The following is a 21963-nucleotide window of genomic DNA, read 5'->3' on the forward strand; positions in this document are numbered from 1 at the left end:
GGTGCAACTCTGGGTGGAGTAGAGGAGCACAGGGATCTGAGAGTACAAATACACAAATCACTAAAAGTTGAGACACAAGTTAACAAGGCCATAAAAAAGCAAACCAAGCACTATGATTTCTTTCCCAAGGGATAGAATTGAAAAGTGGTGAAGTTATGCTGGTTGGGCTGAATGGCTCATTTCTGTGTCATATATTCTATGTAATTCTATGTAAACGGGTCTCTTTCCTCAAGTCCTGTTCCCTTGCCTGTCAAAGCCACTTTACCTACTCCTCAAAAGAAATCTACTCTTTATCCAATGCCCTCACCATTACCCCATCTCTAACCTCACTTTTCTCTCCAAGGCTCTTGAATCTTACCCATCAGAACATCTCTACCAATAACTTCTCTTCCTACCCCAGCACCATCACATGGAGAGATGCTTCAGGTTCCATCTTTGGCCCCTTCCTCGACATGCCCCTCTTGGGAGGCATCATCAAGAAACACCGGGTCAGCTTCCAGGTACAACCACCGATACCCCTTTCTGCTTCTGTGCTGTCTGCTCGATATCTAGTCTTGGATGAATCTTAATTTATTTCAATTTAACACTGGTAAGACCAAAGCCATTATCTTCAGTCCCTCCACCCCCTCCCCCATAGACTGCAACCTTTCCCCAACCACACACACAGGCTGAACCAGACTGTTTCTAACCTCAAGGTCCTGTTCAACCCCAAGCTTAGTTTCCAACAGCCAGATCCTCTCCCATCAGGAAGACTGGCTATTTTCACCTAACATTCCTCAGCTCTGCTATCTCAACTCATCTGCCACTGAAACCCTTGTTCAAAATTCTGCTGCCTGCATCCTATCCTGCTCCTTGGGGACACCATCATCCCCTGGCAGGGCCTGGCACTGGGAGCAAGAGGTCACCTGCACCAGGGCCTTCTGACAGGAGAAGGAGTGGAAAGAGAAAAGCAACTTGTCCGATGTCAGCTGCCTGGAGCTCCATTAACTCTCCAGTCTGCAGAGGGTTTCAGTGCAAGCTCCATCACTAAATTTCTCAGGGCACAACGCAAGCTTAGGTGCTCAATGGCAGACGTTGAGGAAAGTATAATGAAAGGCTGGGAACATCCCCATCTACCTCTACCAGGAGCAGGCCCTACTCTACCCATTTCAGGAAGTCATGCAAGTCAATGTTCCACAGGCTCAATAAAAAGGAAAAAATATCTCCCCTCATATTTTAAGGAGGGTACACAAATTCTGCCAACTTGGCTGACTTCAGCCAAGGCCATAAAAAGGTACAGTACAACTGCCGGAAAGGGGGGGGGGGGGGGCTCCTCCACCTAATTGAAGTGCATACATAGGTGATGTTGGATTGATGATCTCAATATTGAATAGTCTGTTGACACTCACCATCTAGGTTAACACCTGAACAGCCACTTGGGCAACTACCAGAGAACTGCCAAGCTCTGTGGCACTGTACCTCAGCATGAGACAGCACACTGAAGCAAGAATGAAAGGAAATTAAATTGGCGAAAGCAAAAGGTCACAAGTTGATTGTGACGCAGTATCAGCAACGCAGATTCAATTTGTACCGTGCTCAGTTTCAAATGACTCGGGAAATGCAAAGCCAAGATTGCAACATCCGCCTGTGCAGTAGAAGTGGTGGTTTAAAAAAAAAGAAAATCACACGTCTTGCACTTCCTTTCAACTAGCTACAGAGGAACTAGTTGCAGTTTGAGAGCCTGCCAGTATTCTTAGAACCAGAGCGTGTCTATAGCAGTTGGACCAAACATGGGCAATCGTTTACACAGAACAAATTTCCATTAAAAAGATTATACTTGAGGCATTTTAGCAGTAATCCTGCATTTGATTTCATAGGCTAACAATTTAATAGACAAAGCAAATGTGAAGGGGGTCACAGCAATCTTCAAATTTAGTGTTACATTAGAAATGAGTTAATATGGTGTTAATTAAGTTACAGGAAGCCTGTCAGCTTTGTTTACTGCTGCAGAAATGTCAGCATGACTGCCCGATTCCAATTCTCGTGAGATAAGCTGATGTTTTAATAGGCTTTGTTAAAATAAAAATATCACCATAGTTTATTTTAGAAGTTGCTATGATGGCACAGACATTATCTCGCAATACAATAAACACGGCAAACAGGTTTGGATTTTTCTTAATGAAATTCTTCAAAAATGAAAGTGATTTTACTTACAACCCACTGAATTTTAATCAAGTAGCTAAATCAACCGAGTAAAATATATTCGACACTTAATATTCGAGAATGTTGGCAGATCTTACAATTTATATTAGTTTTACTAAAGGTACATGTGTGCCAATAAAAGCAGAATTAATTTTAAACATGAAAATGTTATTAAGAAAACCTGCAATGGATTGTGGTACTGCAAGACAGTTCGAATCCGATACCAAATATGGTTTTATTGTATTCAACCCCAAGTCCTGACACACACAATGGGCCGAAGTTTTGAGCCGCGCCGAGAACGGCGCAGTCCCGACCTGGATGCCCGTTTTTCGCGCCACAAAGTGCGCCTAAAAAAAACCTCCAGATTCTCCACCTCCCTGCAGGTCCTCTGGCCCTCGGCGCAGCGCAGCAGGAGCCGTCGGGGGCGGAGCCAGGTCCCTGCGCCGAAAACAGTGCCGGGACCTCTGCACATGCGCGCTACAGTGGGCGCGCAAGTGCAGTAGCTCCAGGCACCCGAAACTGTGGGAGGGGCCCGAAGCACGCAGCCCCTAGCCCTGGCCGAATGTCCTCACTGGGGCTGCATGAATAAGGCTCCTCCCACAGCCAGCTCCTGCTTCCTCCCGGCCCGACTCGACTCCCGCTTCCCGCCTCCAGACCGGACCCGACACCCGCTCCCCCCGACACCCGCACTCTCTCCCTCTTCCCCCCCCGTCCCCGGACCCGACACCCGCTCCTCCGCCTGCCCCCACCCCGGACCCGACACCCACTCCCCCCGGACCGGACCCGACACCCGCTCTCCCCGCCCCCGGACTGGACCAGACACCCGCTGCTCCCCCGCCCCGCCCGCGGACTGGACTCGACACCCGCCCTTCCCCCACCCCCCCGGACTGGATCCGACCTGACCTCCCTCTGCCCGACCTGACCTCCCTCTCCCTCCCTCCGCCCGACCTGACCTCCCTCCCTCCCTCCCCCACCCCCGACCTCCCTCCCACCACCCCCTCGACCCGACCCAACGCCACCTACCTGTAAATCTGGTGCTGGGGATGGGCCCTGCCCGAAGTCTCGGGCCCAGCCCGTTCAGCCTCCCTCCCCTTTCTCCTTCCCCACCGCCCCCCCTCCGCAATCTCCTTCCCCCCCCCCCACACAATCTCCTTCCCCCACCACCCCCCCAATCTCCTTTCCCCCCCAATCTCCTTTCTCCCCATCTCCCCCCTTCTCCCCCCCTCTCCATCCCTCCCCCCTTCCCTCGCTGTCAGAAACACAGACACTGACAGAGAATGGGAGACACACAGACAGAGAGATAGACACTGACAGAGACACACTGAGGGGGGCATCCCAGCACGCTGTTGGAGGGCTTCCTGTGCTGCAGTCGGTAAGTAGAAAATGTTTTATTTATTGATTTAAAAAAAATAATTATTTCTTATTAATTTTTTTTGATTGATTTATTGGTTGATTTATTGATGTATTTATCATTTATTATTGATGATGGCTCTTCATTTGTAAAACTGAAGTGTTTAATGTTCGTAAACTTCCCTTTAAACACCCCCCCACCACCATTCCCTACGCCTGATTTGTAACCTACGCCTGATTTTCTAAAGTGTCGACAAGGTTTTTTCGAGCGTACAAAAATCTTCACTTACTCCATTCGAAGTTAGTTTGGAGTAAGTTTTCACTCACGAAACTTTGAAATCAGGCGTAAGTGGCCGGACACGCCCCCTTTTGAAAAAAAAATTCTGTTCCAAAGTGAAACTGTTCTAACTGACTAGAACTGGAGCAAACTAAATGTGGAGAATTCCGATTTCTAAGATACTCCGTTCTACACCAGTTGCTCCTAAAAATCAGGAGCAAATCATGTGGCAACTTGGGGCCAATGTCTTTGAGCAATAGACATGTAAAAAAATAAACAATATTATAGTGTTCACCTGGGTAAACGAGAAACCTTCACCAATCCTGACTCTCGCCACAAACTATTAAGGAAAGTTTAAGATCTTCATAGGCCATCTCTCACAAATATGTCATTGCTGATTCATTGTAACACAGCAACTGTTATTGTGAACAAGACCTCAGAAATGAGACATTTCATTCAAAAACACCAGAGGTTAACTGTTGACCATTTAAGATCTAACAAATGACCCTGACGTCCCTTGTCCCATTTCCTATCTCAAGACTGCCTTGGCTATCTCGTTTCACAATGTGGCCACAAAAATAAGTCAATGGGCACAAATCACACATCCTGCACTTTCAGCAGAAGCTAAACAGCACAGTTAGCTAAATTGTACCGTGACATATTAAACCCTAAAGCATCTGGGAAGGGATAACTTCAACCATTTCATTATTTCTAGATACAGTAAAAATCTACACACTATCTATAAGTTTTTAAAAAAGCAAAAAGTTTAATCATATGATATTGAATGAAATCCTAATCCTACATATATATGTATACAAGAGTAGGTTATATTACAGTTCTGACAGTGTGCATAAAGGGGACAAGACATTTTAAGAGTCAAATCTGCTTACAGAATCGCTCACTGGTAATGACAAATCTGAAAAGTGATAACCGCCAGAGGCAAGTAGAAAACCTGTGCATATTTTATTTCCATGAGTTTTGCATTGTTGTCAACTATTAAATGCTGGTACTCTAGTTTGTATCACATTACTCCAGAGGGCAGTGAAATTATTGTCCAGTCTCATTCAGTGGAGCACAGAATTCAACAACTTTTTCAAGCATACCATGCTGTAACTAGACTTTAAGTATCAAAGCTTGAATTAAATTCTATAGCATTAATGTCATTGTTCCTCACAGTATCCATATTACTAAGGAGAATCATAAATACATAACGTGTTCCTACCAGACACTCGTCGAGTAAATCTGTTGATCACCGGAGCTGAAAAACAAAAAGGAAAAGTGCAGCATTTTAAAAACCGGAGAATATATAATTAGATACAAAAGCCCAATGTAAATGTCGATGCCGATATTGCAAAGCTTTACATTTAGTTATCCTGTAATTCATTTAAACACGCATGTCACTTAAAAGTTGTAAATATTCAAGAAAATACATTAACTGTGCACCATAATCAACATGAAATTGATAGTTAAACCTGATGACAAAGTTTGCCACACTTAAGAAATCCTTGAATGCTTCTACTGAAGATACTCTCTAATTTGAAGTCATTGTGATAACTAACTAGCAACAGTACCTGCCAACTGTGAAACCAGGAACTACCACCATTACAAGATCACGGTCATGCTGACTTGAAACAGGAGGTACAAGATTCACTATTCAATTAAAAAAGTTATTAAAACAAAAATAAAGCCAACAGCAAAATCTACTTGAAACTATAGGATCACAAATTACAGCACAGGAGGCTATTCTGCCCATCATGCTTGTGCTAGCTTTTAAATTGTAGCTATCTACTTTAATCCTATTCCCTAAATTTTGATTCCTTTTAGAAACACTTATCCAATTCACTTCTAAATATTGAGAGCATCTGCCTCAATAACTTCAAGATAAAATATTCCATGTTCTAATAACCCTGTGAGAAAAATATCTTGTAACTTCCTCTTTCATTCTTGGTGACCATCCAGAGTTTATCACTCTTGTTCTCAATCAGTGGAAACAATCTTCCTCTATTTATCCTCATATTCAAAATCATTCATAAGTGTTGAAAATGTCCACAATCCCCCTTCATTTTCTCTATTCCTGAAAAGAGCCCCAATCTTACAAGCATTCCTTTATACCATAACCTTTCATTCCGGTGAATCTTTCAACAATCGGCTGCTAAGAACGACAAACAGTACTTCAACTGTGACCAAACAAAACTGTACATACTTCACATTACTTCTTTCCTTTTGTATTCAATGCCACATATATAAAACTCAATCTCGACAAAAATGTCACCATTTCCTTTCATGTATTTCCCCCTACAAAATACACCACCATATTTATCTGCATTGAATTTCATCTGCCACATATCTACACACACTGTTCATCTGGTATGTCCTCCTGAATTCTTCCTCACTGTCAGCCATGTCCCCAATTTGCGACATCAGCAAACTTAAATATAATTATTCTATTCCTCATGTCAATGTCCAAATCATTTAATACAAATGGAAATGAGCAGTTTGAACATAGATCCCTGAGGCAGACTACTACTCATCCATCAATCTTTTAAATGTTAATTTACTCCTGTAGGGACAATTTTTTTTCAATTAATTCATGGGATGTGGGTGTCATTGGCAAGGCCAGCATTTATTGCCCATCCCCAATTGCCCTCGAGAAGGTGGTGGTGAGCCGCCTTATTAAACCACTGCAGTCTGTATGGTGAAGCTACTCCAACAGTGCTGTTAAGGATGGAGTTCCAGGATTTTGACGCAGCAACGAAGGAGGAACGGTGATATATTTCCAAGTCAGAATGATGTGAGACTTGGAGGTGATGGTGTTCCCATCCACCTGCTGCCCTTGTCCTTCTAGATGATAGAAGTTGCGGGTTTGGGAGGTGCTGTTGGAGAAGCCTTGGCGAATTGCTGCAGTGCATCTTGTAGATCGTACACACTGCAGACACGGTGCGCCGGTGTTGGAAGAGTGAATGTTTAAGGTGGTGGATGGGGTGCCAAACAAACAGGCTGCTTTGTCCTGGATGGTGTCCAGCTTCTTGAACATTGTTGGAGCTACACTCATCCAGGCAAGTGGAGAGTATTCCATCACAATCCTGACTTGTGCTTTGTAGATGGTGGAAAGGCTTTGAGGAGTCGGGAAGTGAGACACTCGCTGCAGAATACCCAGCCTCTGACCTGCTCTTGTTGCCAAAATATTTATGTGGATGGTCCAGTTAAGTTTCTGGTCAATGGTGACCCCCAGGATGTTGATGGTGGGGGATTCAGCGATGGTAATGCCATTGAATGTCATGGGGTGGTAGTTAGACTCTCACTTGTTGGAGATAGTCATTGCATGGCACTAGTGTGGAGCAAATGTTAGTTGCCACTTATCACCCCAAGCCTGAATGTTGTCCAGGTCTTGCTGCATGTGGGCATGGACTGTTTCATGATCTGAGGAGTTGCGAATGGCACTGAACACTTGGCAATCATCAGCAAACATCCCCACTTCTAACCTTATGTTGGAGAAATGGTCATTGATAAAGCAACTGAAGATGTTCGGACCTAGGAGACTACCAAAAGAACTCCTGCAGCGATGTCCTGGGGGCTGTGATGATTGACCTCCAACCACCACAACCATCTTCCTTTGTGCTGGGTAAGACTCCAAGCCAGTGGAGAGGTATCCCCCCCCCAATTCCCATTGACTTCAGTTTTACTGGGCTCCATGATGCCACACTCGGTCAACTGACGTCAAGAGCAGTCACTCTCACCTCAGCTCTGGAATTCAGCTCTTTTGTCCATGGACCAAGGCCGTAATGAAGTTTGGATCAGAATGGTCCTGGTGGATCCCAAACTGGGCATCAGTGAGCAGGTTATTGGTGAGTAAGTACCGCTTGATAGCACTTGATAACAAAATAATTTATTTGAATGATGAATTTTAAAATAGAGTATCAGCATGTATAGACCAAAAAAAGCTCCAACTTCAAAGTCACACAGTAGGCTTTTCTTTATAAAAAGAAAAAAAATCGAAAATCAGATAAAAAGAAACAAATCTAGATCAGAAAAATAAAAAAACTGCTGCAAAGGGAGACCTAAGTTTCATTACCTAAGGTTATTTAAGTAAACAAAACTACAATCGAGTGCTTTAAGCGATACATAACCCAATACCTCAAAAAACATCTCCAAAACCTTGGTAATTCCATTTGTGGTTCGTGTGGGTAACAAACTACAGTATAATGCATTGATAATACCGGTCTTCCCCACCATACTGTTAAATGACCTCTGTGTCCCCACTTTTTGTGGGTCTATTCTACCAGTGAGACATGTCATACCCAAGGATGATGATGCAGGATCTGTAACAGTGATTGACAGATTTGACGGAGTACAACTATATCAGACATAAAAGCAGAAATTGTTGGAAATACTCAGCAGGTCAGGCAGCATCTGTTGAGAAAGAAACAGTTATCTTTTCAGGTCGATGACCTTTCGTCAGAACTGGAAAAAGTTAGAGATGTAACAGATTTTATGCAAGTGCAGGAGCAGGGAAAGTGGGGAGGAGGAGGAAGAACAAAGGGGAAGGTCTGTGATAGGGTGGAAGGCAGGAGTGATTAAATGACAAAATGGTATGATAGTACAAAGCAAAAGGAGATGGTAATGGGACAAGTAAAGAAACAAAAGATAAGTCTGTAAGACAGAAGAGGTGTAAATGGGAATGGCAGAATCATCAACAGTTGCCATGTGAAATGAGAGAGGTTATGGTCTGAAATTGTTGATTTCGATGTTGAATCAAGAAAGTTGCAAAGTGCCTAATCTAAAGATGAGATGCTGTTCCTTGAGCTTACTTTGAGCTTCGTTGGAACAGTGCAAGTGGCCGAGGATAGAGAGGTTCGAGTGGGAGTGGAGCGGAGGATTAAAGTGACAGGCGACTGGGAAGCTCGGGGTCACGCTCATGAATGAAGGTGTTCTGCAAGTGGTCACCCGACCTGCATTTGGTCTACTCAATGTCAGAAGAGACCACATCGTGAGCAGCGAATACAGTATACTAAATTACAAGTCGTACAAGGGGAACCCGATCGTAGTTCTGGGAAGGAGGGGGAAGGGGTGAAAGCAGAAGTGCGGGGAATGGAACAGACACGGTCGAAGGCCATGTCAACCAAGATACAGGGGAATCCTCAGTTGAGGAAAAAAGACATATCGGAAGCATGAGTATGAAAGCAGGTATAGTCAGAACAGATGTGACGGAGCCAGAGAAATATCAGGCTGTTGCTTGACAAGTCTGTGGGAAAGATATCTGAATGAGCACAATGATATTAACGAGGAGTTTGCAGGATTGGGTTGGCTAGGATTGCCCAATTATTGTCTCAGTCCAATGCCTGGGTCATTGCTGGGAGTTATATCGAATAGTTCTCTTTGATTACAGTGAAACCTGTAAATTAGGGACACCCAAGGGACTTGCATCGGATCTCCTTTATTTTCAGGTGTTCTTACTTTCATAATGCTTATTGTAAAGTGAATAAGCCAAATATCCCAGGATTGGCTATATCTCCTGCAGTGTTGCTTCTTTTGTTTCCTTCAGCAGATTGGAAAATTGCAAATGTAACGCCCCTATTTAAAAAAAAAAGAGGCAGACAAAAAGCAGCAAACTATAGACCTGTTAGCCGAACATCTGTGGTTGGGAAAATGTTGGAGTCCATTATTAAAGAAGCAGTAGCAGGACATTTGGAAAAGCAAAATTCAGTCAGGCAGAGTCAGCATGGATTTACGAAGGGGAAGTCATGTTTGACAAATTTGCTGGAGTTCTTCGAGGATGTAACGAACAGGGTGGATAAAGGGGAACCAGTGGATGTGGTGTATTTAAACTTCCAGACGGCATTTGACACGGTGCCACATAAAAGATTAGTGCACAAGATGAAAGTTCACTGGGTTGGGGGTAATACATTATAGCATGGATAGAGGATTGGTTAACTAACAGAAAACAGAGAGTCAGGATAAATGGTTCATTCTCTGGGGTGCTGCAGGGATCAGTGCTGGGACCCCAACTATTTACAATCTATATTAACGACTTGGAGGATGGGACTGAGTGTAATGTAGCCAAGTTTGCCAACGATACAAGGATGGGAGGAAAAGCAATGTGTGAGGAGGACACACAAAATCTGCTAAAGGACATAGACAGGCTAAGTGAATGGACAAAAATTTGGCAGATGGAGTATAATGTTGGAAAGTGTGAGGTCACGCACTTTGGCATAAAAAAATCAAAGAGCAAGTTATTATTTAAATGGAGAAAGATTGCAAAGTGCTGCAGTACAGCGGGACCTGGGGGTACTTGTGCATGAAACACAAAAGGTTAGTATGCAAGTACAGCAAGTGATTAGGAAGGCCAATGGAATCGTGGCCTTAATTGCAAAGGGGATGGAGTATAAAAGCAGGGAAGTCTTGCTACAGTTATACAGGGTATTAGTGAGGCCACACCTGGAATACTGCGTGCAGTTTTGGTTTTCATATTTACAAAAGGATATACTTGCTTTGGAGGCAGTTCAGAGAAGGTTCACTCGGTTGATTCCAGAGATGAGGGGGTCGACTTATGAGGAAAGGTTGAATCGGTTAAGCCTCTACTCATTGTAATTAGAAGAATGAAAGGTGATCTTATCGAAACATAAGATTATGAGGGGGCTTGACAAGGTGGATGCAGAGAGGATGTTTCCACTGATGGGGGAGACTAGAACGAGAGGGCATAACCTTAGAATAAGGGGCTGCCCATTTAAAACAAATGAGGAGAAATTTCTTCTCTGAGGTTTGTAAATCTGTGGAATTCGCTGCCTCAGAGAGCTGTAGAAGCTGGGACATGGAATAAATTTAAGACAGAAATAGATAGTTTCTTAAACAATAAGGGGATAAAGGGTTATGGAGAGCAGGCAAGGAAGTGGACCCGAGTCCATGATCGGATCAGCCATGATCATGTTAAATGGCGGAGCAGGCTCGAGGGGTCATATGGCCAACTCCTATTTCTTATGTTCTTATGCTGCTGGCTTTTCCTTGCTACCACCTCTTGTGGCTACGATCACCCCTCCACCATGACTTGACCTTGAAGGTCAGTTCTCTTGAGGTAGACTGACCAAGGCCTCATCTGTCAGCAGATCTTACCAACTGGCCCCCAAAAATTGCTTCCTTGTTCTTTTCTTCCGTCGCTGGAAAGGAAATTGAGGGCTTAGCCTTCGGCCCCTTCCCTGTCCAGAGGTGTGACAGTCGGGCTGTCAATTAAGTCAGTCCACTACACTCTGGATGGAGGTCCTTGGCAACTTTCTACTGCTGCTTCCAAAATCAAGAGGGTTATCTTGATACAAGGGGTCTGGATGGACTCCACGTGTTTGATCTGAAGACAAGCAACATTCCACAGATCAGCCCATCCGGTTTGGTGCAAAAACACAATTCTTTCTGTCTTTCACACCTCCCCCAAAGCTCTGGTTGTGAAGTGGATTTTAAACCTTTGTGAACTCACTTCAAAATATGATCATAACCAGATCTTCTGTAGCAAAATGGTCACACATTCTGAAACAACACACTGTTCAAGGCAACTGCAGAAATTCAAATTGTAGCGATGTGTACATACATATTAAAAGTCTTGTGTATGTCCACACTCCCTGTATCACAATTTTGAGTAACTCTTTTTAGGTCAATATTTACAATGGAAACTGTCTATGTAAACATTTAGAATAGCAATGTGCTATGTAAACATTTACCCATCATGTTGTAGTTGCATGCTTCCCACCAAACCGCTGTGCTTCTTCTGGCTGCCCGCCTAACTTTTCCATCTAAGTTCTGTTATTTATTTCTGGCTGCTTGCAATCCAGCACTGCAGTTTGGCTGTCTTCACAACCCAGAGCTGTCGCCCCACTTGCATTCCTGGACCTGTGCTTGCAAATTTCTCAGCTTTTTCCCCCCTTGGACAGCATCCCAGCCCCAATTCCAGAATAAAATTATGCTTCCCTGTCGTCGTCCCTGCTCCCCCACGTGTAAAGCAAGTCCCACTCTTCACCCACACAGATTTCCTACTCCAAATAAAAAATGTTAACCCTCGCTGTCCCAAGCCCTGACTCTTTAAAAACTCGGCTTCTTCCTTTGACCCCTTCTTGAAAACTGCTGCCAGCTTGCAAAATGCTCCCAACCAGCTTCCGCATTCCCATCCCCAAGCCACGACCATTTAACAGTTTTCAGCCAACCCAACCAGCAGGTTCCCAGTCCCAGCCCCAATTCTTTAAACCTTTTTCATCCCCCAATCTTTCCTGGGTCTTTCAAAGTTTGGCCTCACGGCAGCTTCTCACCCAACTCCCTCAAGTTCCCAGCCCTGACCGTGTAAACATTTTTCTTTAATCACCAACTCCAAGCCTTGCAGCTGTTAAATGTTATTACCACCTGATCCCAGACTTCAGAGTTTTTATTTGCCCACTCTTTTTACCACCGTATCTTCCAATGAGTGTGCAATGCTAAAAGGCAAAAGGTTTTGTTTTTACATAAAGCTCGAGTCAATTACTGCATCAAATAACAGGCTATTCTTGAAAGTAAAAACAGGGCAATAGAAAATAGCACTTGACAAAGCGAACAACCCCTGTAATTCCTTCACCGCCCCCTCCCCAACTCAGTGCTGCAGATTTGACAAATTTTTGGAAGTAGGTTCTTCATCTAATTTTTATAAATCTATTTTACCAGGACAGAGAAAATGTGAGGGGTTTACGGAGATCTAACTATAGAAAATAAGAGAGTGTAACGTTCACAAAGTAACATGGAAATTAACGCCAACTTCATGTTCAATCTCTGCAGAATTCTAAGCAAATTTGCACTATACGTTTAAAAGAAAAGTTAAAAATAGACATGTTTTTCTCCAAGTACATGACAGTATGTAGAGAATAGAAAGATTTATTGAATCTGCAGGAAAGCCAGGATTTAAACTATAAACTGTCAGGTCTGTTGTGCACTTATTTTTGTCTCACTCAATAGTGACAGATGTTTTTGTTCCAAATCCCTTTCTCTTGACGTTGCATTAAAGCCTCTTCAAACAAAGGGTGATGTGCCAGCTTCTCAGCTAACTGTACTTCAATGTTACTCAAAGCTATTTTTTTTCCATTGTATTAGGAAATACTCACATTCATTACTTTAAGATCTACTTTCACACATTAACCCTGAAGTGCAAAATTAGCCACACTAGCCACTCAGCAATGCAAGGTTTAACATCACATGGTCAAATATTCATACTTTCGGAAGTAGGTTGTTCAAAGAATTTGAGTGTGTAGAAAAAGCTAAAGGGCTAAACCAGTCATGGACACAAATGCTACAGGAAATAAGAGCTGCTTAATGCAAGTTGGATGCTCATAGCTTTCCAGCTACAACCCATGCAATGGATTCCCACCAACTGCACTGGGTAGATCTGATATGAAACCTGATAGGGATAGGAACGCTAAATTGGATTACCCACAGTATAATAAAATTGCACTGAAAGGTTTGAATAATCCAGTTTTGTTAGACAACATACTTTTAAACAGAAAAAATAAGGTGCCTGCAGGGTTGTGTAGGTAACTGGACTAATATGCCACCATTGGGATCAAGAATTAATTGACAAATGGAAATAATGGGTTTACTGAGCAGATCAGATCTACAGCCCCGTAGAAGAGCTCTGAAATAAATGTTGGCTGGAAAGTATAACCAATGTGATCAGATTTGCTACAAAATAATGGGCCGGATTTTGCTGTCGAAATAATGGTGAGGCTAACAGTGCTCACCGTTATTAAAGTGCAAAACCAACAGCAACTTCCAGCGACTGCACATGCAGAGTTAAATGTGGAAATCTGGAAGTTCCTGTCCGATTTGCCCAGCTCTTCCAGAAACTGTGCTATGTTGGTATCTCAGAGTGTGTGAAGGGTGTGAAATTGCTGTACTTGTGTGATAGAAAGGTAAAAAGGTAAAAAGCAATAGTGGAAGGCCGAGTAAACAAAGGCAAGAAACAAAAAGGGTCACACTACATCAAAATTCTAAAAGGACAAAGGGTATTAAAAAAAACAAGCCTGAAGGCTTTGTGTCTTAATGCAAAGAGTATCCGTAATAAGGTGGATGAATTAACTGTGCAAATAGATGTTAACGGATATGATGTGATTGGGATTACAGAGACGTGGCTCCAGGATGATCAGGGCTGGGAACTCAACATCCATGGGTATTCAACATTCAGGAAGGATAGAATAAAAGGAAAAGGAGGTGGGGTAGCATTGCTGGTTAAAGAGGAGATTCATGCAATAGTTAGGAAGGACATTAGCTTGGATGATGTGGAATCTATACGGGTAGAGCTACAGGACACTAAAGGGCAAAAAATGTTAGTGGGAGTTGTGTACAGACCTCCAAACAGTAGTAGTGAGGTTCGGGAGGGCATCAAACATGAGATTAGGGGTGCATGCTGTCAGGTATCTTCCATTACTGCATATAACTGTATCTTACCTTGCTATACATGACTGTAACTGGATATGACCTGTAACAATAAGCATACGTTACCACCAGGGGTGCACTTGCAGGAGACACTCCATACCTGTCCCACTGTGGTATATAAAGGGAGGTCTCAGGCAAGTGCAGCACTGGAGAGTTGGAATTAGAGGTGCAGTTCCTGAGTGACCTTGACTTCAGCATGTGTCTCGTGTAAGTCAGTACATTATAGAGTCAGGACTTAACACATGCAATAAAGGTGCAGCAGTTATCATGGGTGACTTTAATATGCATATAGATTGGGCTAACCAAACTGGAAGCAATACAGTGGAGGAGGATTTCCTGGAGTGCATAAGGGATGGTTTTCTAGACCAATATGTCGAGGAACCAACTAGGGGGGAGGCCATCTTAGACTGGGTGTTGTGTAATGAGAGAGGATTAATTAGCAATCTCGTTGTGCAAGGCCCCTTGGGGAAGAGTGACCATAATATGGTGGAATTCTACATTAGAATGGAGAATGAAACAGTAAATTCAGAGACCATGGTCCAGAACTTAAAGAAGGGTAACTTTGAAGGTATGAGGTGTGAATTGGCTAGGATAGATTGGCGAATGATACTTAAGGGGTTGGCAGTGGATGGGCAATGGCAGACATTTAGAGACCGCATGGATGAATTACAACAATTGTACATCCCTGTCTGGCATAAAAATAAAAAAGGGAAGGTGGCTCAACCGTGGCTATCAAGGGAAATCAGGGATAGTATTAAAGCCAAGGAAGTGGCATACAAATTGGCCAGAAATTAGCAGCGAACCCAGGGACTGGGAGAAATTTAGAACTCAGCAGAGGAGGACAAAGGGTTTGATTAGGGCAGGGAAAATGGAGGACGAGAGGAAACTTCCAGGGAACATTAAGACGGACTGCAAAAGCTTCTATAGATATGTAAAGATAAAAAGGTTCGTAAAGACAAACGTAGGTCCCCTGCAGTCAGAATCAGGGGAAGTCATAACGGGGAACAAAGAAATGGCAGACCAATTGAACAAGTACTTTGGTTTGGTATTCACTAAGGAGGACACAAACAACTTTCCGGATATAAAAGGGGTCAGAAGGTCTAGTAAGAAGGAGGAACTGAGGGAAATCCTTATTAGTCGGGAAATTGTGTTGGGGAAATTGATGGGATTGAAGGCCGATAAATCCCCAGGGCCTGATGGACTGCATCCCAGAATACTTAAGGAGGTGGCCTTGGAAATAGCGGATGCATTGACAGTCATTTTCCAACATTCCATAGACTCTGGATCAATTCCTATGGAGTGGAGGGTAGCCAATGTAACCCCACTTTTTAAAAAAGGAGGGAGAGAGAAAACAGGGAATTATAGACCTGTCAGCCTGACATCGGAAGTGGGTAAAATGATGGAATCAATTATTAAGGATGTCATCGCAGCGCATTTGGAAAGAGGCGACATGATAGGTCCAAGTCAGCATGGATTTGTGAAAGGAAAATCATGCTTGACAAATCTTCTGGAATTTTTTGAGGATGTTTCCAGTAGAGTGGACAAGGGAGAACCAGTTGATGTGATGTATTTGGTCTTTCAGAAGGCTTTCAACAAGGTCCCACACAAGAGAGTAATGTGCAAAGTTAAAGCACATGGGATTGGGGATAGTGTGCTGATGTAGATTGAGAACTGGTTGGCAGACAGGAAGCAAAGAGTAAGAGTAAATGGGTACTTTTCAGAATGGCAGGCAGTGACTAGTGGGGTACTGAAAGGTCCTGTGCTGGGGCCCCAGCTGTTTACATTGTACATTAATGATTTAGACGAGGGGATTAAATGTATCATCTCCAAATTTGCGGATGACACTAAGTTGGGTGGCAGTATGAGCTGCGAGGAGGATGCTATGAGGCTGCAGAGTGATTTGGATAGGTTAGGTGAGTGGGCAAATGCATGGCAGATGAAGTATAATGTGGATAAATGTGAGGTTATCCACTTTGGTGGTTAAAAACAGAGAGACAGACTATTATCTGAATGGTGACAGATGAGGAAAAGGGGTGGGGCAACGAGACCTGGGCGTCATGCTACATCAGTCATTGAAGTTTGGCATGCAGGTACACCAGGCGGTTAAGAAAGCAAATGGCATGTTGGCCTTCATCGCGAGGGGATTTAAGTACAGGGGCAGGGAGGTGCTACTACAATTGTACAGGGCCTTGGTGAGGCTACACCTGGAGTATTGTGTACAGTTTTGGTCTCCTAACTTGAGGAAGGACATTCTTGCTATTGAGGGAGTGCAGCGAAGGTTCACCAGACTGATTCCCGGGATGGCGGGACTGATATATCAAGAAAGATTGGATCAACTGGGCTTGTATTCACTGGAGTTCAGAAGAATGAGAGGGGATCTCATAGAAACGTTTAAAATTCTGACAGGTTTAGACAGGTTAGATGCAGGAAGAATGTTCCCAATGTTGGGGAAGTCCAGAACCAGTGGTCACAGTCTAAGGATAAGGGGTAAGCCATTTAGGACCGAGATGAGGAGAAACTTCTTCACCCAGAGAGTGATGAACCTGTTGAATTTTCTACCACAGAAAGTTGTTGAGGCCAATTCACTAAATATATTCAAAAAGGAGTTAGATGTAGTCCTTACTACTAGGGAGATCAAGGGGTATGGCGAGAAAGCAGGAATGGGGTACTGAAGTTGCATGTTCAGCCATGAACTCATTGAATGGCGGTGCAGGCTCAAAGGGCCGAATGGCCTACTCCTGCACCTATTTTCTATGTTTCTATACATACCCTCTAAACTCACCAGAAAAAGCTAGGGCTTGTCCATTCCAGTACAAGTACATTTTTAATGGGGTGATAAGTCTTAATTACTGTCAATCAACCTCATTGGCTCTGAAAATGAGCTTTTGCAAGTGTGGAGTTTCATTCCTTCGGATTTTAATTATTTTTGGAGATTTTTTTTTTTTTTTTTTTAAGCGTAATTTTTTTAAAAAACTTTTTCTTTGTCTCTTATCTCTCTCTTAATCCCATCTTTCTTTACCTCTCTTTCTCCACCTGATTGACACTTCATGGTTCTTCAGACTCTGCACTGCTCATTAACAATTCTTCAATCGCATTGGTTAAGGAAATACATCGTTTTTTTGCGCTGTTTGCACAGGTCTCAGATCCCCTGTAGAGGGTACTGCACCAAAATGGCTTTCTAATTACAGTAAGTTCCAGTGCAAAAACCCTCAGCAAGTCTGTGGGCACGTGCAATGAATGGCTGCTGACTTTTGTTCACCAGAGAAAAATACGGCCCAATATGAATCATGAACATACATACTGCATGCAGTTTTGGTTTCTATATTTACAAAAGGATATACTTGCTTTGGAGGCAGTTCAGAGAAGGTTCACTTGGTTGATTCCAGGGATGAAGAGGTTGACTTATGAGGAAAGGTTGAGTAGGTTGGGCCTTTACTCATTGGAATTCAGAAGAATGAGAGGCGATCTTATTGAAACGTACAAGATTGAGGGGGCTTGACAAGGTGGATGCAGAGAGGATGTTTCCACTGATGGGGGAGACTAGAACTAGAGGGCATGATCTTAGAATAAGGGGCCACCCATTTAAAACAGAGATGAGGAGAAATTTCTTCTCTGAGGGTTGTAAATCTGTGGAATTCGCTGCCTCAGAAAGCTGTGGAAGCCGTGACACTGAATAAATTAAAGACAGAAATAGACAGTTTCTTAAACGATAAGGGATTATGGGGAGCGAGCGGGAAAGTGGAGCTGAGTCCATGATCAGATCAGCCATGATCTTATTGTATGGCGGAGCAGGCTCGAGGGGCCATATGGCCTACTCCTGTTCATATTTCTTATGTTCTTACATTCTTACAATATACTCCCCAAAATCTGGGTTCAAGAAGCATTTGATGGCCAAGACTATCAATTAGAAAATACATCAACTGGCATATTACACACCAATTACCTACACAGAATGGGTAGATGTTAAGAAATGTGTACAGCAAAATGTTATGATGTTAGACATGACTTGAGAGTACTGGGAAATAAGCAACACCCAAGCTAAAAATGAGGAACTTGGACTGTACTCTTGATAATCTCCACACGTGCATTCTGAAAGATAAAACAAGTATTTGCTTCTGACCTGAAGATGAAAATAACACTATATTGGCAGGTAGTCAGGATTACCTTGAAGAACCCGAAGACCTGAAGGTATGAACAGTGAAAAGTTAAATGATACTACAGAGTTTGAGTACAGGATGAATAAGTACATCTTTGGAAAAGGTCAAATGCATTCCTAAAAAGTGTGCAAAACGTAGAACAGAGACAATAGAAAATAACTGAAAAGTTAACAAGTCACTGGATGGAATTTCAGAAAGAGTGCAAACTTGAAATACCCAAGATCCTTAACCCATTTAAAATCTATTTCAATTAACAGTGATAATTAAAAGGGATTTAACCTTAAAATACTGTTTTCAGTATCTGCTGTGCTGAGAAGTCCCCACTTATTCAGCACAGCAAGAGTTCACAGCACTGCAGCACGCTCCTGGAGCTCTGCAGGTCGGCTTGTGGCACCTGCAGTCAGTGTTCCCGGGTCACAAGATGAAAAATGAATAGCTGTATCCCTGCCATACAAATTTCTCGTAAAAGTTATTTACATTTTGCAAAATCTTAATAATTAGCTCAACCTACTGGATTAGTTCCAATAACATTATTTTAACATACCGTTGAGCAAAAACAATATACTTGGGAATTCTGTAACACAGATTTTAGTACTGGCTGAGTGACAGATAATGTTTCCCACTAAGGAATATCAAAAAGGATTCTGCCCAGTTTTTTTATGCTTTAAGTTTATCATCCTTTTATGGAAATCTTTAAACTCCTGGTGGTTGCTATAATTCAGCAGTTGTATTTGAGCAGATTCCAAGACAGATATAAAAATGTCAAGACATGTCAAAAGAACTCCTCACAAAACTAAATTTGCTCACAACGAAAATGGAGAGAGTTCTAAATCAGTTAGGGTTCTGTAAATACAAATCCTGGACCAAAGAAACCATGAGGTTTCAGTCCTTACTATATTTTAACTGACAGCAAAGTGTATAGATGTAGCAGTGACATGAAGGCCATTTACATTTTCTCCCATCTTCTTTTCAGTCTTCTGTTACCTTGAGCAGAGTACGGTCACTCAACTAATCTCGCAATACATTTTCTGTAAATCTGCAAGAATTCGACAAGAACAAGGTGCTTGTATTGGGCATCAACTTGATAGCTGGCTTGGACAGTGTAATGCAAAGCTACGAGACTAACTGAGGGGCTCAAACAGCAAAGTATAAAAGCAAGTTTGGATGGTTTATAAAGTAATCGGAACCCCAGATTTACAAAATTCACAGATTATAAAACTCCATGCAGGTAAAATCAAACTAGCTGTTCCTAGTCATTAAATCATGTGGCACATCTGCAGAACTTGCTTTGTGTCACTTCACTATGTGCACCAGTCAATTGCGAGCAAACAAAATAAATTGCAAGAAATCACTATTTCTACATATTACACAAAACACCACACAAGTATTTTCCAATTAACATCCCTCCTGGTTGGGAAGACATAATGTGCTTGAGCTTCAGTCTTGTGGTGTCATCTATCATTTCATCCCTTCAAGAGTTTCCACTTTGACATATACTCCAATCCAGAAGATAACCTGTACAAAACAAACTATTCGAGTCATTTTGCTGTTGAGGCTGGTTTCTTTTCCTAAAGTATTGAACATTGATAGTTGGGTCACTGCTCCCAGTCAGATAGCATCATCTGACATGAAGAAAAGATGAAAAGCTTTACTTGCAATTTATTACTAAAACATCCTCTTTCATAGATCAAATGTTTCAATTACTGCTGGAAGCAATGCACTTCTGCATAGTCAACCTAATTTTTCCACTCGTGTATGTTTATGAAAACAAATAATTTCAACATTAAATTTAACAGCATGGAACCCAATCAAGCTATATGTATGGCTTTAGTAACGACATGCATGAATCTGCATTTATTGCCATTTTCACGATGGGTACAGACTTCAAAGACATATTTCCCCAACAACTTCACAGAAACTACTAATTAATATCAAATCATGAATCCCAAACATGAATTATTCGATGCACTGAACTGCAGAGACTGAATTGCTAATATATTGTATACAAAATAACCAAATTGTGTTCCCCTGCCTCTCACCCAGGTCATTTGAAATGAAAGGCATGCTGTTCAAATGTTAGAGAAATAGCCTGCTGAAAATAAAATATACTCAAGGACGGAATTTAAAAACAACTTTGCATGGACATTAAAAAGTGATGTTTATTCAACCGAATGCACTTTTAAAGGGGTCAAGTTTTGGGCTGCGCCTCGAACGGTGCAGCCCCGCGAGCCACGCCCGATTTCCACGCTCAAAACTGCGCCAAAAACTTACCTCGGTATTCTCCACTCCGTCAAGTCAATCCAGGCCCTCGGCGCAGCACAATCTGTGGGGGGCGAAGCCAGGTCGCTGCACTGAAAACAGTGCGGGGACCACTGCATATGCGCACTACAGTGGGCGCGCATGTGCAGTAGCTCCAGGCGCCCGAAACTGTGTGGGAGGCCCGAAGCACGCCGCACCTAGCCCTGGCCGAATGGGCTCACTGGGGCGGCGAAGATCAAGCTGCACCTCCCTCCTCTTCAGCTCCTGCTCTGGCTGTGGCTCCAGCTTCCTTCCCTGTTCAGCTCATGCTCCCTCTGGCTCTCACGGCCCGGCCCGGCGCGCCCACCCCCCCCCCCTCCAGCTCCCGCTCCGCTGCCCGCTCTCCCTCCCCACCGCCGCCCCCTGCTCCCGCTCTCCTCCCGCCCCACCCACCAGCTCCCACTCTGCTCTGCTCCCCTCCCCCCCCGCCCCACCCACTAGCTCCCGCTCCACTCCCCCGACCACCCCCATCCCCCCCACCAGCTCCCGCTCCGCTGCCCGCCCCCCATCCCCCCCAAGCTCCCGCGTCGGCTGCCTGCCCCCCCAAAAGCTGCCGCTCCGCTGCCTGCTCCCCCCGTCTCCTTCCTCCCTCTCCCCTTCACCCTTCACCCTCCTCTCACCCCGCCGCCTCCCCCGCCGCCCCCTCCCTCCCGCCTCCCCTCGTCGCCCCACCCCCCTTCCTCCATCGCCGCCTCCCCCTCCCCCCCATCCCTCGCCGCCTCCCCCCCTCCCTCACCACCCTCCCCTCCCTCACCACCCTCCCCTCCCTACCTCGCCGCCTCCCTCCCTCTCTCGCCGCCTCCCCCCTTCCCTCCATCTCGCCGCTTCCCCCCCTCCCTCGCCGCTTCCTCCCCCCCTTGCCGCCGCCTCCCTCGCCGCCGCCTCTCCTCCCTCGCCGCCTCCCCCACTCCCTCCCCCCTCGCTGCCTCCCCCCTCCCCTTCCCTTCCCCCCCCCTGCTCCCAGAAATACACAGACACAGAGAGAGACACACTGACAGACAGAGACACACTGGGGGGGGGGGGGGGGGCCCATCCCAGCATGCTGTTGGAAGGCTCCCAGTGCTGCAGTCGGTGAGTATCAACTTAATTTTTTATTTATTGATTTTTTAATTTTTTTATTTATTAATTATTTTTGATTGATTTATCATTTATTATTGATGGCTCTTTGTTTGTAAAAGTGATGTGTTTCATGTTTGTAAGCTTCCCTTTCTCTCCCCTCTCCCCATCTCTCTTCTCTATGCCTGATTTGTAACCTACGCCTGATTTTCT

The 21963-nt window shown here is 43.9% G+C and overlaps 1 protein-coding gene across 1 annotated transcript in view; it reads right to left on the reverse strand.

Annotated features, from left to right (window-relative positions):
- Window positions 1-21963, reverse strand: part of LOC139278551 (cAMP-dependent protein kinase type II-beta regulatory subunit-like) — a 100815-nt gene that overhangs the window by 68243 nt on the left and 10609 nt on the right. Inside the window, exon 2 of the mRNA XM_070897435.1 lies at window positions 5031-5066. Within this exon, the coding sequence (XP_070753536.1) occupies window positions 5031-5066 (36 nt within the window). The remainder of the gene's footprint in view (window positions 1-5030; window positions 5067-21963) is intronic.

This window comes from Pristiophorus japonicus, chromosome 13, assembly GCF_044704955.1.
Source record: "Pristiophorus japonicus isolate sPriJap1 chromosome 13, sPriJap1.hap1, whole genome shotgun sequence".
Lineage (NCBI taxonomy): Eukaryota > Metazoa > Chordata > Chondrichthyes > Pristiophoridae > Pristiophorus > Pristiophorus japonicus.